Source organism: Lathamus discolor, chromosome 6 (assembly GCF_037157495.1).
Source record: "Lathamus discolor isolate bLatDis1 chromosome 6, bLatDis1.hap1, whole genome shotgun sequence".
NCBI classification, from domain to species: Eukaryota; Metazoa; Chordata; class Aves; order Psittaciformes; family Psittacidae; genus Lathamus; species Lathamus discolor.
This window is the reverse complement of record NC_088889.1, coordinates 25,234,896-25,255,239: the sequence shown is the minus strand read 5'-3', so window position 1 is coordinate 25,255,239 and position 20,344 is coordinate 25,234,896. Positions and strand designations below refer to the sequence as shown.

The window sequence follows — 20,344 nt, the reverse complement described above, 5'->3', positions numbered from 1 at the left end:
ATTGTTTGTGCCGGGCCGTACTGTCGCTCCAACAGGTATCATGGTGGTTGAAGTCCCCCCTGAGAACAAGGGCCTGTGAGCGTGAGGCTGTTCCTGTCTGTCTGTAGAGTGCTTCAACCACAGATTCCTCTTGATCAGGCGGTCTGTAACAGATCCCCCCAATAATGTCTCCCATCACTGTTTTCCCTTTAACCCTGACCCGCAAACTCTCTGTTAACTGCTTGCTCACCTGTCCCCAGAGTTCCATACTCTCCAGCCTACCCCTAACAGAAAAGCAACTCCCCCTCCCTGCCTGCCTGGCTTGTCTTTTCTGAAGAGCCTGTAAACTTCCATTCCAGCACTCCAGTCATAGGAGCCGTCCCACCATGTTTCTATGATGCCTATTATATCATACTCCTATAGGTGTGCACACAGCTGTTAATTCCTTGTTTGTTTCCTATGCTATGGGCATTTGTATGGAGGCACCTGAGCCAAGCTCCAAATGAAACCGGCTCATTGGCTGGAGCGGCTGGAATATCTACATTGCTCCAGGCATTTATTGCTGAGATAACCGCTGTTTTTCTGTGCCATAGGGCTGGAGTTTAGGTCTGTGGGTCACTTTAAATAGTGGGAAGGGAAAGGAGGAGATGCCAAAGTGGGTTTTCATCAAGGTTTCTTATTTAGGAAATCCTTTTTGGTCTTTAGGGACATTGTGAACTTTCTCTTAAGCATTGCATAGAAGCGCTTATGATAGGGTTCCAGAAATACCAGCCTATATGTCCTGGTGATGGGTATTAGTGTGGTATGATTTATATTCATTGGCACGGCTTACGATTAACATTGTACACCCTCAGTTTATTCAGGAAATGGAGGAGTGGAATAGTTCAGATAATGCAAAAAGGAAGTAAATTATGAGTAAAGAGGCTCCAAGAATAGAGATTTATGTGGAAAAAAAAGTCTCTGGTGCAAGGGGTTTGCAGAGCCTTGAGATTCATATATTATCTAAGCTGCAAGCTGCGAAGCTCCCTGCAGCACAGTGCGATGAAACCTGATTTAGTTCATTTGGAATAGGTAGCTTGTCTGCCCACAGATAACCCAGAAGCTTCTCTGGAGAAGCACCCTCAGAAATGTCTCAAACATCTTTTCAAGATCTTTCCTTTTTTCCTAATAAAAAGAAAAATTCAGTGCCAACAAACTTGTGTTAATTTCTGCTTATCTGGTTCTGCTTGTTAGCTAACATTTATAGTGCAGGTACTTCTGTTACAGAAAGTTGTTTTTTGTTTTCAGTTTTTTCTTATTTGGGGAAAAAAATTGGCCTAAAGTTGTGTTTTGTCATGATTTGAGAAGCTGCAGGTTAATGTTTTGGCCATTTCAGTTATAAATGGCAAAGGGGTGTTTCAGCCTTCAGAAACTTAGGTTTCTTCACTCTTGCTTTCTTAAGAAAACAGTTTGTAATTTGGGATATACTGAAATTGTTTACAGATTTAAGAATGTGTTCTGTATGAGATAAACAGCAAAGTGTTCATTATGAATATTTTAAGAAATATACTTCTAAAGTACCAGATTTGAGCTTGCATGTACCTGACCACCGACACACTCAAGTGTTCTTTGCAACTGCCCACTTCAACTTTATGCAAGAAGCTTTAATTCATTGTGTTGTTATGGATAACTTTTTCATCATTAATTAGCAAATATCTATGTTAGTATTTCTGATTTAGTTTGTGCGCTGGCATTCATTTCTGGTGATGATTCTGCGTCATATTCATTTTATTTCTTGACTTTTACGTTACCTCTATGAACTTCTGACACCCATATACATTATATACTGGAAAAAGCTCTAGAGCTTGAATATGTGATGCATATGTGCTACTCCTCTACCTGTGTCCTTTGATTTTGAGAGGAAACTTTTGAGAGTGTCATGGTATGTTACGAATTGCATGCTTGTTGCTTGTGCTCTTGACAGCTGCAATAATACTTCAGCTCCTTTCATGGAGTTAGTATCCAAACACCATCATACAGATCAAGTCTCTCAAATTCTTAAAAAAACCCCACAAACACCCCAAACAAAAAAAAACAAAAAAAGACCTGGGTTTAACGCTGATTTTACTGAGTATGCAGTTGTCCCTTATCACATGAGAGTGGCTGGCAGCATCTGCAGGGCTGAGGTTGCTGCTGTGATGGACTCACTGAGTAACTGACCAAGATCAAAAAGGAACAAAAAAAAAAAAGCAGCCAGCAGTCTGGTATTTCATAACTGGTTAACTAGCAATCTAAATGTTAATGTATTTCATTTCTATTGAAGACTATTAATACAGAAAAGTAAAATTTAAGTTTAATGATTCAAAAATGTACGTTACTGAAAATGGGAATTTATATTCATGAGAACTTATAGTTTTAGTAATACTTCCATTGACAGGTTTTTCCCCCTGTGGTACAGTCTTGCAAATCAAGGATTTCTAAAATGCTCCCTTGCCCATTATGTATACTTAGTTTATATGCTACAATAGGTTTTTAACAGTACAGACACATGAGCGTACTTGTATTTGTGTAAGTACGTTATTTTGCAAGGACATGCCGATTTTAGTAAACTGTATATGTGCAGCATTTAGAGATAACTGCTGGGCAAAGTGGTGAGATTAAGAATCTCAATCTCTACGATACATAAGAGAATGTCGCAATGAGAACTTTTAAATACATTAAGATGCAGTGAGTGGAATAAAGGTTTTATACACTGTCAAATAAATTGTGTCACAAATCTAACTTTAACCTGCAAGGAATATTTATTAAAAGATAATGTTCTCTGTCAGTCCTAGAATAAGAAATTTGAAAAGATAAAGTGACTTCAGTGCTCCATATTATTCTGAAGTGTTGCAAAATTTCCCAATGAACATGTGTTAGTCATGCATATGTAAATTTTAGCATGATGTAAAAATGTGCTTTTTTTGGTAGCATTTCTGTATGTAGTTTTCAAAGCTGGATAGAATGATTTTATATCCTTATAGAGTACTTCTGTGATGCCAGTGTCGTGATTTTGTTCATGGGTTTGGGTTTTGGCTGGGGTTTGGTTTTGTTTGGCTTTTTTTTTTTTTTGGATCAGAATGTTGTTTTATGTAGTCTTCAAAATGACTATCGCAGTTCAGCTTTTATTCTCAAATACAGTTCCTAAGTTATTCAGAGTTACTGTTTACCTCCTGGAATTGGATTTATGATCTTGCAAACATGGATAAAATATTTTTGCCAAGGCATATATCAAGATAGGAGGAAATGAGCTATTGACAGATGTGGACATACATACTAACTTTTCGTGCTGATAATTGTAGAAGATGGAATACTGTGCTGGTTCCTTAATGTAGAATAATTGTATGTGACAGGATTGTAGTGTTTTGTTGTTGAAGATCTTGCTGTGCGTGTTGATCTGTCAAATTTTGGCCTTCTGGTGGAGATGTCTGTTCCTGTCGTAGCATGATTTCAATACTAAAAGTACTACCAGTCATATCTATTCTTTCTTCCCCCCCTTTTTTTTTCCTTAGTAAAGTAATGAACATGGCACGTCATAAGGGTGCCATTTGTCTGAGCACATTTCATGCTGAGTGCATGGTTTCCTTTTTTATTCAAGCAGAGACTGTAGAGCTATGCCAACTTCTGAGTCTTCTGTGCGAGAGAACATAGAGAACATCAGGGTGGTGTCTCAACTTGTCTGTTTGTGATACAGGACTCTGATAGGGAGGCAAGCCTTCTTAAAGCTTTCCTAATGTTTTTAAGACACAAATGGCTGTCTAGGAGATTGTTCTGTTTTCTGCACAGTATTGAAGTCTGATGAATCAAGATTGCAGATGAAGTGATTCCAGTTTATTATTTTTTTTTTAATCAAAATCTTAAAAAAATAGTTGAATTAAATTTTCGTTGATAAAACTGTTGTAACTATGAGGAAGGGGGAGAAAGTGAGAATTTCTCCAAAGGCCAGAAATATAAGGTGGTTGTGTGTTTGTCTCAACTGTAGAGTACAGATAAGTAAGCAAAACCAATACCAAGATCAAATTAAAAGCAAATCAAGAATTGATCTCTGTGCTGCAGAGAAATTCAACTATATATGTTGGCAATTTCCACACATTCATATCAGGATAATTTTAAGCTTAAGCAGAATGTATTACCTGCTCATTTAAAATTAGCATCTGTTTTTGTGATACAAAAGAGACTGACTGGATATATGTAATATAATTGAATTTATGGGAATCATAGCAGTAATGGAGAACTGTGAGTTTTTTTAGGAGCACTTTTCTTACAAGCTGTTGAGACTGGAGATCTCAATGCACTTTCATTGCAGAAACCTACTCCTGCCAGTTGTAAATTAGGTAGAGAAGAAAGGTGCAGTATTTCTGCCACTCCAGTTTGTGCATGGCAATGAATACATTTTGTCCCTCTACAAGGTGGTATCGTCACTGTTTATTATCTAAAAGTATTTTATGCAAAGTAAGATGGTAGATTAAACAAGATAATGCTACTATAAAAGATAATTTGCCCTAATAAATAATGTATTTAAAAGGCAAAACACAGAGGAAAAAAATCTCATGTCAAACATTGAATACAGTTTTGTGATTCCTTTCCCCCTTGGACATGAACTATACGGGACTAACTCCACATGCGCAGTGCTGTCCTTCTGATCCTGGCTACATTCATGCTTTTATAGTATTTTTGGCAGCCCAATATTATATTGAATTTATCAAAACAAAAAATCCATAAGGAAAAATACTGCAGAAGTTCACTCTTCTCTACATCAGTATGGTTAGGTGTCAGTGAATGTATGAATTGTATCATGTGAAAGAACTGTGGAGGTGCTTTGTCATGTTAATTTAGTAATTTTGTCTTTGATCTTAAAAACATTATCATAGTGTTGCATAAACAGACTTTCCTGTATGTATTTTTCTTCTAAATGTTCAGAAGAATTATGAAAGTGTGTGTGGTAAGCATATACATTTCTTAAAGCAAAACCTGGCAATTGCTTGATGTTCATACAGGAAAATATGATCTATCAAATGAGTAAATACTATTTAATTATTGCCATAGTATTAAAATACTTAGGAATTATACAGTCTGAATTACTGCGTAACATTTTAAAGATTAAGAAACATGATAGTGAGTAACTACTAAAAAGGTTATAGGAAAAAAAACCAACAACTTTGCTTCAGTGTGAGACTTCTTATTTTTTTTGTCTTTATCTAGCTGTAAGTGAAATCATAGGCTTGGATTAATGAGCTGTTTTTCATTTCAACTGCCCTATCAAACACCTACTCGTTAGTCAGCAGCTGAAACTGTTAGAAGAATGCTTTACATCTGTCCCTGGCAGCATTTCCTACCAAACTTGTTTCCACTGAAGCTTGGCTAGATTCCATAAAAATGGGATTTAAAATGTGGCCTTGTCTTATTTTCTAGATCCTAACTTGTCTCTGAATTAAGATTCAGATCTCTCTTAAAATGTCTTTTATTATGCTCTTATTTACAAAAAGAACATTTTGTTCCACTGCACAGGTCTTCATTATGATCAAACCTAAACAATGAACTTCTCCATAAAAGCTCTACTGATCAAATAATGAATGCGATATTTAGACATGTAAATATAAGTCAGTGCTTGCTGGATAATTGGCATGTTCTCAAGTTTTTGCTTTTAAATTTCTGTGCTTCAGTTCTTGAAAATTACATGTGTGACCTATGTAACGAGGCCGCAGATGGAAATTTGGTGGTATACGTGTTAGCTTTTATACTGGGCTTGATAAAAATTATTGTGTCAGTATTTGAAACAAGCTTATGCAATCTGCTGTGGGAAATGTTTTGCACCAGACGCTACTCTTAAAATACCTTTTTTTTTAGGTAACTAATGATATTTTTTGTGTTGTACAGGTTTCTGAACTCAACAGATATCTATTGATTCCTCTCATCACACACACACACACACACACACACACACACACACACACACACACACACACACACCCCATGAAACCTTTTGAGTATTGACTGAAGGAAAACTTGGCACTATTATAGTCTATGTGCTACAGTGACCTTGCAAATAGCAGGAAATCAAGATAGAGAAAAATCCAATTGCTGGCAGATGTTTGTCAATTCCTATTTTAATCAGTTTTTGCTATATTACAAAGGAATTTTGGTTTTGTTTTTAAATGTGGAATGTAGAAGCTTATCTTTTGCCATACTTCAATCTTGGAAATTCTTTAAGGAAGCCAAGTGATAGTCAATACCCGTTTCATTTATGCAGGTAAAGATTTTTTTCTTATCTGTGTATTTCTTTTGATAGCCAAGTATTAACATGGTGTTTACCACCTCTGTTTCCTTGAAGAATTTCCTCTTGGCTGTCCTTTGGAACTGAGTCAGAACTGTGTAGGAGAAGCCTGGTATCTTTCCTTTTGCTGTGATTTCTTCTCCAAAATGTGTAGCATCCAATGCTTCCCCCTGCCCCCCCACCGCTAAGCTAGGACAAAGTTACTGTCTTCAGGTAATTCATAGTTCAGGGTTGTCAAGAGACCCTTGTTTTGTATAGCCTGACATGATTTGTGAGAATGGCAAGTTTTGGTTAGGCTATAATTGGAGGGCAAAAAAGTAAATTGCATTGGTCTTACTAGTAAAAGCAAGTCATGTTTATTCCCACCCCTTCTTTGGGTGGCTGTGTGGTGAACCAGATAATGGAATCAATGTGACTCAAACCCCTCCCCCCTTTTCCTTCTCACTTGAACTCTGCTCAGTCGTCTCCTAATCTGGTTCAACCATGCAGCTTGTACAGCAATTTCAGATGGTTGTGCACGTGCACCTCAGAAGAGGTGGGGTGGCAGCAGTAGCTCATCTAGACTTCGCTCAGTTTAGGCTGCCATGGAACACTGTTTTAAGTTAACAGAAAACCAACCTGACAGTAAAGTGGCTTTATGCTGGATTAGTGGACTAAACCAATTCAGCTGTGGGTCTGGTGACCACTGAAGCAGATGAGAGGAAAATAAAGCAGAGGGTAATGCTGGAATGAGGCTGAATTAGGCTACGTTAGGTTGCTGAGGCATAGCAACTTCAGCAATTGTGGAATTGTGCCTTTAGTTACCTTAGAGTTCAGCCTAAATAGTCCTCTTGCAATTAGAAAAGGAAAACTCCCCATATAATCTTCTAGGTAATCAATTTTGTCCAAGGTGTTTCATGTAAATAGAAATTAATCCAGTTTTACTTAACTTGTATGTTGTTGATTCTGTCACTATCAGCTAAAATAGTAGCTAGTTCAGAACGAAAATAAATGCAGTCTTTGGGCAGGTGAATTGGGGGGGGGGGGTGTTGGGGTTTTTTTAAATCACAACCCAAGTAGAATGTGTGTGTTTTGAAAGCAATACTACATAGTCTTCCAGGGTAAAGAGAATTCACCAGCTATAGTGATGGATCCTAAATGCTAACACATTTATATCCTGAGAACTTTATTATGGAGTTTTCCTTCATTCCCATCATCAGGAAGTTAGAATTGATGAGCAAGGTTCGCTGAAAACCTGGAACTGCTACAGTTTTGCTGTGCTATCAATCTAGTTTTTCATTCATTAAATTCTAAATATGGGTAGCCAAAGTTAACACAGTTTTTGATTGTGTTGCAAAGGAAGTGTATTCATAAATTAGTTCAAGTAAGCTCTTCCTCCTCCCACTGATATTCATTAGCTCCATTCCACTTGTACTAATATTCTTTCCCTTCGCATTAGTAAGTCAGTTCCTAATTCAATTTTATTTGCAATTTTTTTCCCCAAATGAGGTTACTCAAAGTAATTGAACTCAAGTAAATATTTTCCTTTGGTGGCAAATCAAATATTTTAATGCTGAAACAAAGGGAGGTCATACAAACCTCCTAAGTAGAATGTAGTTCCAAATGTGTACAACTGGTGAAGGTACCAGATTCTGTTAATGAGCAAAAGGTCTTACAAAGTTTTATGTTCTTCAGCTCCACTAGTGTCCTGTCAGAAGCATACCAGGAATATACTGAATTATGCATTATGGCTGTTTTAACCAGCTTCATACTAAGTACTGACCTCAGATGCAACACAGTCCTGCAGAGAAGAAGAAATGTGAACATGGTATGCAAATCTTTCAAAGAAAACTTACCTGAATGTGACTTAGTGTTCTACTGATGCTACTGTTAGTAGTAGTTACTGTAAACATCACATTTGCTCCCTTCAGTGAAGCAGAAAATGTCTAGATGAGGCCATCAGTGACATGGTTTAGTGGTGGACTTGGCAGTCCTGGGGTAAAGGTTGGACTTTATAGTATAGTTAGTTGATTCTAAGAACAATGTAGGGAGGTTGATTCTGAAACCATTACCTAAAATTTGAACCTCCAGCTAAGAAAGAAATGCTTGTGTATAAAGTAAGTGGAACTGTAACAAAAGTAGCATTCCCTTTCTGGCGTGTGTTCCACTACTGTACTTCAGTTGTGTGCCATTGGACCTGCAGTCTTCATAGCCATTTAATCTTTGCAGGGAGTTTCAAAGGAACAGAAACAGCAGTTGACCATTGAAGCAAAGAGAAGAGAGAGAGAGAGCAGCTGCCTCTTAAAGATGTGGTTACCAGATAAACTAGAATTTTAAGCTTAATTTTTGCTGCTTCATAGTATGTCTTATCAGTATAGAACAGCCTAATTGCACTTTAGATAGGGAAAAGAAACAGAATTTTCTTAAGAAATTCTGCATATGAAAATAGAGTGAAAATTATCTCAGTTATTCTTCAATGTTCTTTTTATCTTGATCCATCAAGAAAACTTTGGAGGTAGAGGTAGAAAACTTTGTCTGAGGTCAGTCTTGGTTTTGTTTTTAAATCGCGTTTTATTAAAGGCTCATCTCTATGGTAGCTTTTTCTTTTATAAGACTAAAACGTCACATCTAAGGTATACCCATTTTGAGAACGTACTTCCCTTGGTTTTGTCTAGACTGGAAGGACAAATAATTTGGATCTCTGTAGTCTTAGGAAAAAGGTTTTAAAAGGCATCAATTTTGTGTAGTCCATTTTCATGTTCTCTAAAGCAGGATCAGCTACATTTGTATCACTCATTATGTTTGGTCACTTTTTAAATTACTGAAGTTTGCACTCTCTTAGTTTGTTTCACTGTACTTATTGCAAGAGGATTTCATTTATTATCTAACCTAATCTTCCTTGATGTAGGAGAAATTTACTGTCTGTAGTGAGCGTAGGAAAAACTTAATTCCCTTCGTCTCCATAATTACTCTTTCAAATACTTGGATATTCTCAGTCTAGTCTTTCCTATTAAAAAAAAACAACAAAACCCAAAACAAACCAGCCCTCCCCAGACAAATAAAAAACCCAACAACCTACATCACAGGAGCTTTATTTTTTTAACTAAGTAATATTTTCTAGGTTGGTCCTCTTTGGGCTTTCTCGTCAGGTTTATATCCTCCTTCAACTGTGCCATCTAGGAGGTACTACTTCAAAGTGGATCTTCTCAGCAATCAGTAAATCCAATTGATTTCTTCATGTCTTATAGGTAATATTGCTCTTCTTTTTTATATATATATATCCCAGTTATTCTTTTCCTTGCATCCAATTCTATAATATTCAGTACAGCTCTAAGTCGCCTTTGAAGAGTGTATTGTTGTAGTAAGATAAAATTTTCTAACCAAGTATGCATACGCCCAATAATTTTTGTTCCAAATTTTCATCAGCAAATTACCTAATTGAATTTTTTTTTTTTAATGTACTCCCTTTTTTTAGCAGGTGGAAGTTAGGTCAGTGCCATAGATCAAGTAATTAAATATTTAAAGGTGGTATACTGGTGCAAGCAGGATTTGGAGAGAAGCAGTACACTGACACTTAAGGTCACTCCCAGAGGTGCAGTACCTAGTGGGCAAAGTGGTTCTTCAGATAGCTCATTATAAAAATAAACGTGCAAGTCTCGTATGATGAAGAAAAGGTTGTTCCAAATAACTTAAGTAATTTAACTAAAGTTTAGGAGTTGTCATGCTGTACTTTTTTATATTTCTGGGATTATACAGCAAAACTGTTTCCATATGCCTCTATACTGGTTCTTAGTGCTGCAATACCTTAATTTTTGATAATAGTAAAAAAGTTGTTTATGATTACTGAACTTTCATGGAACAGAAAACAAAGTTTGCATTATGCAAGCTTAACAACATTAACTTCAATTTAAGATGGATCCATTTCTAGAATGAAACAAATACTAAGATGACCATGAAACACGAGGCTGTCATTCCCTGCATGTCACGTGTGTAGATTGTTTTTATTCTTAATATACATAATAGAAACCAATCTAAAACACCTCCTGGGAATGCTCATGAGGTTGGTTGTTGTTTTTTTGTTGGGTTTTTTTTTTATTACTATACCTGTATCTTGCCGTGAACTACCTTTTAATAAGGCTCTTGTAAGCTCAAGTTATAGATGTTGCCCTTAATGCTGTGGTTTTCCACGTTTATGTTGAACTCCTGATTGGTAATTCTTGGCGGCCTTGCTGAAGGAAAGATTAAAGCTATTGTCTCTTTCAGGAAAGAAAGATACAGTTGTTGCGCTCTTTCTAGCAGGTGCGCACAGAGTATTATCTGTGGGGGGATAACAGAGCAGCAACAGCATCATCCTGGTTTACAATAAGCGAACGCGGAGACTCGTCACCTCCTTTGGCCGCCGTTTGCCAGGCGCCGCTGCCGCGGGAGGCGCGGAGCCGGCGGCGGGGCGCGCAGGGCGCAGTGCCAATCCCGCGCCAGGCTCCGCTCATTTGCGGCCTCCTCGGTGTCATTTGAAGTTGCTGCCGTTGGCCAATGGGGCTCCTCCCGCCCGCTGACATCACTCACTAGCCAGTTCCCTCCAGCTGCAGAGCGCTTCGGTTTCTGTCTTTTTTTTTTAACTAAAATGGAGGCTGGTTTCTTGCCTTAAGGAGTACACCGCCTTGCCTGCTGGAGCCTAGATGTTGACATGTAACAGAGCTAGCAGCAGGATGGTGGTTGACGCAGCCAATTCCAATGGGCCGTTCCAGCCCGTGGCTCTTTTGCATATTAGAGGTGAGTTATTGTGCGTGCGAGAGGGAATCGCGACCCTCCGACGGGCTAATAAATGGCTATTGTGATGCTCGGCTAAAGGGGAGCAGGAGGCCTCTAGCCCCGACACTTTCTGTTTGGCGATAAAACCGGCGCAGACCAAAACCCGTCCTCTGCTCGATGTGTTTAGGGAATATTTAGGAATTCGCAGAGGCATTGCATGCATAGCTAAAAGCAGGTTTTACTGCTTTCTGCCGTAACTCTCCCATCCCCCTTTCAAGCTGTGCTGATGTCAAAGGATGTGAAGTCATTACCCCAGAAAGGTACTGAGTGGGGGAGGGAAGAGCCGAGTTACCGCTTTACCGTTTCTATAGAATAAGGGCAGACGGTTGATGTGTTTCAAACCCTTTTTTGTGGAAATCCTTCCGCTAGGGCTCCTTTAAAACCCATTGCAGCTCGTAAAAGAATTGAAAGTGTTGTTGGGAAGGAGTGGGGGTGCGTGACATTTGTTCTGAAAATATCCTTTATGTATTCAGAAAGCATTTCATAGAAGAGATGCAGTTCAGCTTTAACAAGCAAGCTCTTATGTGCCTGTTGCTGTGTGCAGTTCTAAATGTGAAATTTCTGCACAGAATACGTTCTTTTGGATATATAGAATTAGTGCATTGCAGATCTACATTTAATATAATTCATTGGGAAAATACATGTTGGTATGACATTTCTGCGTAATACTGCGTGTGCATCTCTTGATCTGTATTTTTGCAGTTAGTAAAATTTTGCATTGCTGTGTTGGGTTTTTTTTTATTATTTCTTCAGCTGTCTGTTAACCGATCAAAGCTTTTTTTTTGGGGGGGGGGGTCTTAAGGTTGTTTTGGTTTAGAACTTTTTGTGAAAGCTGAACATGTATTAGCTGGGATCACCATACCTTGAACAATGGCATTTATATGCAAGAAACACAGCTAATACAATTCTTAGTTACCTTTGCTCCTCAGCTTTCACTGACGTTGGCTTAATGTTGGTACTGAAAAGTGTATTTTTTCATTAATATTTCATACACTGAAACAATTTTTGCTTTGAAAGTTGAAAAAAAACCAAACCAAGGAAAACACCAAACAACCCAACAGATGCAACTGTTCAGAAGTCTGCCCCTTTAAGCAGTAGCACTGATCTTCATGTATTAAGAAATCACAATTTCTCTTTACCCTTTAAAAGAGGAGCCACCTCTTTCTCTGTCTGAAGTGGGACTGGATGTATTTGAGAAGAGACTCATTTTGGTCTGGGGGGTGGGGCATGCGATAAAATTCCCTTGAGTTAGAATAGGGACTGTGCTTTGTTGTCAGGGGAATAGAAATGCAACTGCCTGACCTGTAGGCAGGCCTTTGCTTTTCACTGCAAAGATCACCTTAATTTTCTGATAGATGTTGCCTTTTGGAAGGGGAGAAGCACCATCTTTTAGAGGTGTAAGTTAGGAGAGCAAAACAACATTGGAATCATAATGTTGAAATGTTATAATGAAGAACTTTAGTAATCCTTTGTCTCAATATGATACTAAGATTGTCAGTGAATTTGTCATCCCTGTTTTTGCACCAATCAGACATGTAATTGTGGAAACAATGGATTTTTTTTTTTTTTTTTTTTTTTTTTTTAAGAAAATGTTCTGAAATTTATTTTCTGAAGACCTAAATTCTTGGTGCAGTGTATCTAAAATTTTGGTACACAGCAGTAAAGGTTAAGGGGTTTTGTGGTTTGATTTGTTGCTACATTTTTCTTAATTTTGTTGGGTTTTGTTTGGCGTTTTTGTTTTTTTTAATGGCTGATGAGAGTGGACTTTCTTGTAAACAATCAGGGAATAACTGGGAGATTCTCTTACATTTTTCAGGTCCTAGGGAGTAAGATGTGGCTCTGGTATTACGGAGCTTCTTGACACTGGGATAGGAAAAGCATCCCTTACGTACATGTGTATGTGTATCCAGAAGCTGTGCTGGTTTTTTGTGTGCCTCATCTCACTAGCTGCTCTGATGCTACCAGTACTGATCTGCCTCCAAGATGAAGCCTGGCAGAACAATACATACAAAATTAATGGCAGTAAAAATTAGCTGGTAACTGAAGCCTAATGACACATTTACTGTTTGTCCCAATCTGTGCTGCTTTTGCAGTTGTCCTTTTACATCATCTGTTGCTGTATGGGATTAAATTTCTACTAGAGTTTCTTTTTGCAGCTATAAGAGCTGAAACTTAAATGTCAAAAGTGTGGGGGCACAAGCCTGTCAGTTGGCACTAGTTGATCTGGTTTGTTGTAATGGAAGAGATACTGCTTTATCACCAAATTCATATAATGGTTAAGCTAAATTTTGAGCTGGTATACTGTGTTTCACTTTACCCTTATATTTTAGCTACCATATATGGTCTTAGTCTTATTTTTTAAAAACGCTGTGAGGCCTTGTGGACTACACTATCAGAAATTCTTTAAAAATTGCAGTCATGCTTTTAAAGTTAATTCTGAAGCCCTTTCTGTACCTGGATCACATGGAACAAGGTGCTTGGTGACAGCCAGCATGGCTTCACTAAGGGGAAATCCTGCCTGACCAATTTGGTGGCCTTCTACGATGGGGCTACAGAATTGATGGATAAGGGTAAAGCAGGTGATGTCATCTACCTGGACTTGTGCAAAGCGTTTGACACTGTCCCACACGACATCCTTCTCTCTAAACTGGAGAGATATCAATTTTATGGATGGACCACTCGGTGGATAAAGAACTGGCTGGATGGCCGCACACAAAGAGTTGTGGTCAATGGCTCCATGTCCAGCAGGAGACCGGTAACGAGTGGTGTCCGTCAGGGATCGGTGTTGGAACCGGTCTTGTTAAACATCTTCATTGCTGACATGGACAGTGGGATTGAGTGCTCCCTCAGCAAGTTTGCCGATGACACTAAGCTGTGTGGTCCGGTTGATATGCTGGAGGGAAGGGATGCCATCCAGAGGGACCTTGACATGCTTGTAAGGTGGGCTGATGCCAACCTTACGAAGTTCAACCACAACAAGTGCAAGGTCCTACACCTGGGTCGGAGCAATCCCAGGCACAGCTACAGGTTGGGCAAAGAAGAGATTCAGAGCGGCCCTGCAGAGAAGGACTTGGGGGTACTGGTCGATGAGAAAATGAACATGGGCTGGCAGTGTGTGCTCGCAGCCCAGAAAGCCAACCGTATCCTGGGCTGCATCAAAAGGAGCGTGACCAGCAGGTCGAAGGAGGTGATCCTGCCCCTCTACTCTGCTCTTGTAAGACCTCACCTGGAGTATTGTGTGCAGTTCTGGTGTCCTCAACATATGAAGGATGTGGAACTGCTGGAACAAGTCCAGAGGAGGGCCACGAGGATGATCAGGGGACTGGAGCACCTCCCATATGAAGACAGGCTGAGGAAGTTGGGGCTGTTCAGCCTGGAGAAGAGAAGGCTGCGTGGAGACCTCATAGCAGCCTTCCAGTACCTGAAGGGGGCCTATGGGGATGCTGGGGTGGGACTCTTCGTCAGGGACTGTAGTGACAGGACAAGGGGTAATGGGTTAAAACTTAAACAGGGGAAGTTTAAATTGGATATCAGGAGGAAATTCTTTCCTGTTAGGGTGGTGAGACACTGGAATCAGTTGCCCAGGGGGGTTGTGAGTGCTCCATCCCTGGCAGTGTTCAAGGCCAGGTTGGATGAAGCCTTGTGTGGGATGGTTTAGTGTGAGATGTCCCTGCCCATGGCAGGGGGGTTGGAACTAGATGATCTTGAGGTCCTTTCCAACCCTAGCTATTCTATGATTCTGTGATTGTATGAATATGTAGTGTTTGCAGAATAAAAAGGAAATTGATCCGGCATGGGATGGGAGCTTGCTCCGTTTCCTCTTGTTCCTCCTGAACTGCAGACAGCTTTATTGTCTGGGCTACTTATAGCTTTGCTGAAATAACACAGTTGGAAAAATAGACACAGGTGTGGGTTTTTAAAATTATGTTACAAGTCTTGTAATTAAGAAATAAAGGTTCTGCTGCCACTGGTGTCTGCACCATCACTGATAAGGAGGAGAAATAGGTATTTGCAGGATAGGAGGGATCCCCAGATACCCCATCCTCCAGCAGTTCATTTGGCTGCCACTGCTCAAGGTCATCTTGGTTGTGGTGCAGCCATGTAATTCTGAGTCAGAGTGCTGTGGAAAGACCTGGGAGAAGTCTTGTCGAGGTTCTGCTTTCTGTCAGGAGGTGTCTTTTAAGGTCAGAACCTTGGCCTTAGTCATTGCAGCTATGTGGTTGTCCAGCCATGTACCTCACTGATCTGGATCCTAATGTGTAGACTACCTAGTTTGGTGTTTCTATTCACTATAGACTTGTTCAGCAACCACAGGACTCTTGGCTGACCCTGGTCACTGTCAGTATACTTGCTCTCCTTTCTTCAGTCAGGTACTATGCCCTTTGTCACAACCATAGACTGTTGGCAGTTGTTCAAGACCAATCTGTAGAAATCCAGTCTGCAAAAGATGACTTTGGACTTGTTGTTGGAAAATACCAAGTACCAAAAGAGCCTAATCCGTGCTGACCACAAGTGGCATGGAGCCATTACTGTATGTTGTTTGCTTGTGCTGAAAGCACTGGTTCAGTGAGAGTGTTTGGTCTGGTGGGGTAATGAGTCCTTGGTCATTCAGCCACAACAGGCTTTCCAGGAGATCCAAGTTACGCTACTGCTGCATTGATCTTTTTTAGAGTACAAAGATAATGTATAATGGGCAGCTGAGCTGCTCGGCACTGGTTATCATGGTTAACTGAAAGCTTACCTAGTATTGAAATGGTCCAAAGCTTCCAAGAATATTGCAATTCAGTTTGAGCAGCCGTTACGGCCATGGAATAACTACTGTGGTTTGTAATCCTGGGTAGAGACTAGAGCTTGTATCTGGCTGTGAAACAAATGGTGTAGCCAAAGCAACTGGTCATGGGGTATCTGCAGAGAGATCTCCTTTAGGATCTTTGTGCATCAACAGGTGAGTAGCTATGAAGATGATACTAGGACAACAAAGGGAAGGTGTTTATTAAGTAGCACAAATTTAATATTTTTACAAGGAGGAAAGTAGAGCTGGATGGTGTTTTCAAGATGTGTCTTCTTCTCATGGAGCCCTTCTGGCAGCTAAACCCCCAGGGTGATGGAAGTGCACTCAGATCCCTGACAGGAGGATCCACATAAATAAAATGAGGCCTGGGGGGAGGAATTGGAACCTTTTGATTTCCATCTCAGCACTTCAAGCAAAGAAAATGGCTGTAAAAGCAGCATGGATTAGGAAAAACAGTAAATATTTATCACTAGGCTTGAGAGTTACCAGTTCATATTTACTGTTGTGAGTTTTGCTGAAACATGTAGCTGTAGTACAGAGTGCAGTTACAGGTAGAAAATAATTGTAATTCATTCTGTAGGCAGATAGTAAATGTTTGTTCATAGGAGGGATGGGGCAAACATTTTCATTGGGAATACAGTTCAGTGCTGTTAGAAAATCTTAGTGCCGTTTTATCAGTATGTAGAGGTAGTTCAAATGCCAGTGTTCTTATGAAATCAAGACACAGGTATTTGAACAAAATACAGATAAAATTCTGCTCTGATCTACAATGACAGTTACCAGAACATAGAAGTTACCTTAGTGGCTTAGTTGCTGACTGGTGGGGACTGGTAATGTCTGTTCATACTCTTCAAAACTTATTTTCAAGATGTTTTGCAAGACATACTGAAAGTTGTGTGGGAAGGAGAATAACACCCTGATACTGTGCTAACTCAAAGTGATGTTTTCTGTAGGCCGTAACCTGTTTCAAATATCTTATTGTCCATCCTTCTCTACCTTCCAGATCAGCAACTGACAGACTCAACTTTGTCATTATCTAAGTTACTTCAGACTTCGTGAAGATTAATATTCTGTCTGCACGTAGGGCTTTTCTACAGGGCTAAAAATGTCAGTAGCAATGTTTTTGTGCAGGAAAGTTCAGAGTGTTTAGATCAACATTTCATGCTTGCCAAAGCCTAATGAAAGATCTTTGTTCTCTTGGGGTAGGTACTAACAGAGCACCAGGTACCTCTCTGAGGTTTTTTACCCTGAGATTGGGCCACCTTTGATCTGGAGCTGAAAGGCTACCAAATCACCATGAACTGCTGTTAGGTTCTTAAAGCAGCCAACTGCTATCTAGCTATTGCAAGGTGCATTTCCACTTACTTTAGATTTTCATAGGTGGCTATGAAAGGTCAAGTCCCTTTTGACAATGTGTAAATGTAGGAAATGACTGTTAAGTGAGCTGCATATTGCATTTAACCCTGAAGTATGCAATTTATTTCTTAAAGGAGAAAAGATGGCACTTTTATTTTTAGAAAGAAACTGGCATGTGTTTCTTCTTGGAAAATAATTCATCTGAAGATACTTTTGCCTAACTGTGCTTGCAAAAAATCATGAAGGTTCTTCCTTCGCAGGAATAGTTTCTGAGCTAAAAACTAAAACCATAAAAAAAGCTATTTTGTAATTAAGTGGGAAGCAGAGGACAAAGCTTACACTTGAGAAGTAGTACAGACCAAATTCAGCATGGAGAACACTAGCCTTTAATCTCATGATGTACAAAATGAGGCTGAAAGAACTGGTCCAGGGAGGGGAAGGCTAAGGGGAGATACCATCTCCAACTGGTGGGAGGGTATAGAGGACAGAGCCAGGCTCTCCTCAGAGGTCTACAGTGACTGAGTGAGAAGTAACCGATAGAAGTTGTAGCACAAGAAATTGCCATTGAATACAAGGCAAAAAAAAAAAAAAAAAAAAATCACCATAGAAGTGGTTAAATACTGGATTCCAAAGGGGCTGTGCTTGGAGATACTTAAGTCATTGACTGGACAATGCCATGAGCAGCTGGGTTTAACTAGCTCACCCTGCTTTGAGTGAGGGATTAGGCTAGCAGAAATGAGGTAGTTCCTTCTGGTGAAAATTACTCTGTCATTCTGTCATTCCTTGCTGCATGTTGGCCAAAAAAAAAATGACTGGCCTTACTGTCACTTAAAAATACCACAGTATGAATTTTGATGTACAAAGAGCAATATTGTTACTGTAAACTGTCTTTTTTCTTTTCAATTACTAAGGCAGACTTTTTAGTGTGTTTAGTGCCAGCATGCTTATTAGTAGCACTTTTACCTCAGTGTTACCTCTCTATTTTTGGTGTTACGGTGTTTTAAATTATTCTTATCAAGTCTTTGCAAACTGTTAAAGTTGCGTGTTGGGAACCACATGCAGCTTTAAAAATACTGGCATCCTAAAAGGGTGTTTTGTTAATTTCTTAATATTCTGTTAGGAACACACAGTAGTAAAAAACCATGGCAGGTGTGTGTTTTTTTACAGAACACCCATAACTAAAAGTATCTTCTGAATAGGCTAGAACTCATAAATGGTCACAGTCAGCTGTTACACCCCCAATTCTTTACATTTATTGGCTTTTGGAAAGATCTAATAGGCTGAATTCATTTGCTCAGTATCGTGAAGTTTTTCTGTAGTTCTTTTTAAAAAGCTTTACACTGACAATGAATGCAGCATTAACTAACTGTGTGACCTCGCTGTTTGTCTTCTGTGGTGTTTATGAAAATGTTGAGCGGTATAATTTCTAACACAGATCCCTACAACATGTTTCTGGTAATCTTCCTGCATTATAAAAACATTATGTTAAAGGTCTAAAAATCCAAAGATAATTGTCATTACCGACTTTCTAATACTTTCCAAGAACTTGATAAATTTCAAGCATGATTTCCTTTGCATGTACTCAGTTTGCCTTTCTTGGGGCATTAATATTTTATTATAGGTTGAAACTGGTTTGCACAGATTATGAAAGCATACTGAAAGACATTTCAAAGTCGCCTTTCATGCTGGGTTTTCTTTTGTAGGTGTATACTGCAGTGGAAAATTGATCTGGTTGACTCCTTCAGTGTTTTCTGTGTAATGATAATATCCCCCTTCATATGCATCTTGCATTTTATGCATAAATAGATCTTTTTAAGGATTATGAACTTAACTGGTCTGAGCATATTTCTTTAAATACAATACTTTAATACATTTAAACTTAGTAACTCTCTGTTGTGAAAAGTGAGTAAAATCTGCCTGGGAAGAAAGGTACATTACAGCTGTACAGTGGTGTTGAGTTGGACATCCTAATAGTTTTCTTCAGAGATGCTTCCATCACAGTGATAAATTGTGCTAATTCTTTCAGTAAATTTCATTTTAAAATTACAGCTACTTGTAGAATCGGAGGCTTGTTTTGTGGAAATACTCGTGTGCAAAAAACCTTCAAAACTTTTTTTCACCCCTGCTAATCCAATAAATGGGATTTCCTAGGGCCAGCACTCATCTTCTGTTCTGCTTGTGGGCCATAATTGTTGAGATTGGATTAAATGGTTAAACCTCAGCTAAGATTTAAAAGAGTTAAAAATGCTTGTTCTTACCTTTCCTCCAATACAAGCCAATTATAAATTGATAATCCAAAGGGGTGAGAACCAGCTGCATATTTGGGTTGTTACCTGTGCCTTCCTTCCAAGCCATTCTGACTCCATCGGTATTCAGCCTGACTCCTGGAGCTCAGAGTTGTCCGTCTTGCCAGAGTTTCGTATATTCTTACAGAAAGTTCTCAGCCTCTGCTGTTCTTTTACATTGGTTTACCAGTTACACACTAAATCATTAGCTTTGAAACCCATCCACTGTTCCTTTCTAAAAGTGTTGCCTCCAAAAAGACAAACAAGGCCATCTTCATGAAGAAGCAGTAGTTCTGTTCGTAGTAAACCTAGGCATCTTGTGTCTTATAGGAATGTAAAATGTTTACTGAAGGGTTTCATCTGTTATTATTAGATAATTGTCTGAATTGTCGAAGGATTTGTACTAATACAAATGACTATTATTATATTCTGTCTTGTATGGTTTTGCTAGATTTTTTTTCAAAGGACATCCAAACATAGCCACAGTACATAGCCAGACTTAGACTCACTTTTTTTACTGGTATATCCTGAAGCAACTTATGGGGAGTGCTTTTGTAAGAGTGCACCTGAAGGAGGTTGCTTAGTTATTGCTCCCGTTGCATTCAACATGGTGACATGCTTATTAACTCATCACTTACTGTGAATCATTTTGTATCAGAGGATATATTTTACCTTGCTACTGCTTTTACTCTGTGCTCTGTCGTTCCTCTTGCTTCATTTTGTTGGGTTGTTTCTACATTTGTATGGATCATTTGCCCATATAAAGAGTGTGTAAGTTCTGCTGCTGGAAACAGTGCTAAGTGTTCATACTGTACTTAAAATCTCTGAGGGTGTGGCTGGAAAACATCT

The 20,344-nt window shown here is 39.1% G+C and overlaps 1 protein-coding gene across 3 annotated transcripts in view; it reads left to right on the top strand.

The window, feature by feature from the left end:
* Positions 1-20,344, top strand: part of PPP2R5C (protein phosphatase 2 regulatory subunit B'gamma) — an 85,437-nt gene that overhangs the window by 23,306 nt on the left and 41,787 nt on the right. For 2 of the 3 annotated variants that reach the window (XM_065685261.1, XM_065685262.1), the window contains exon 1: positions 10,860-11,023. The exons of the other annotated variant lie outside the window; for it this stretch is intronic. In XM_065685261.1, the coding sequence (XP_065541333.1) occupies positions 10,930-11,023 (94 nt within the window). In that variant the 5' untranslated portion in view covers positions 10,860-10,929. Of the gene's footprint in view, positions 1-10,859; positions 11,024-20,344 lie in introns of those variants that run through there. 3 annotated transcript variants of the gene reach the window in all.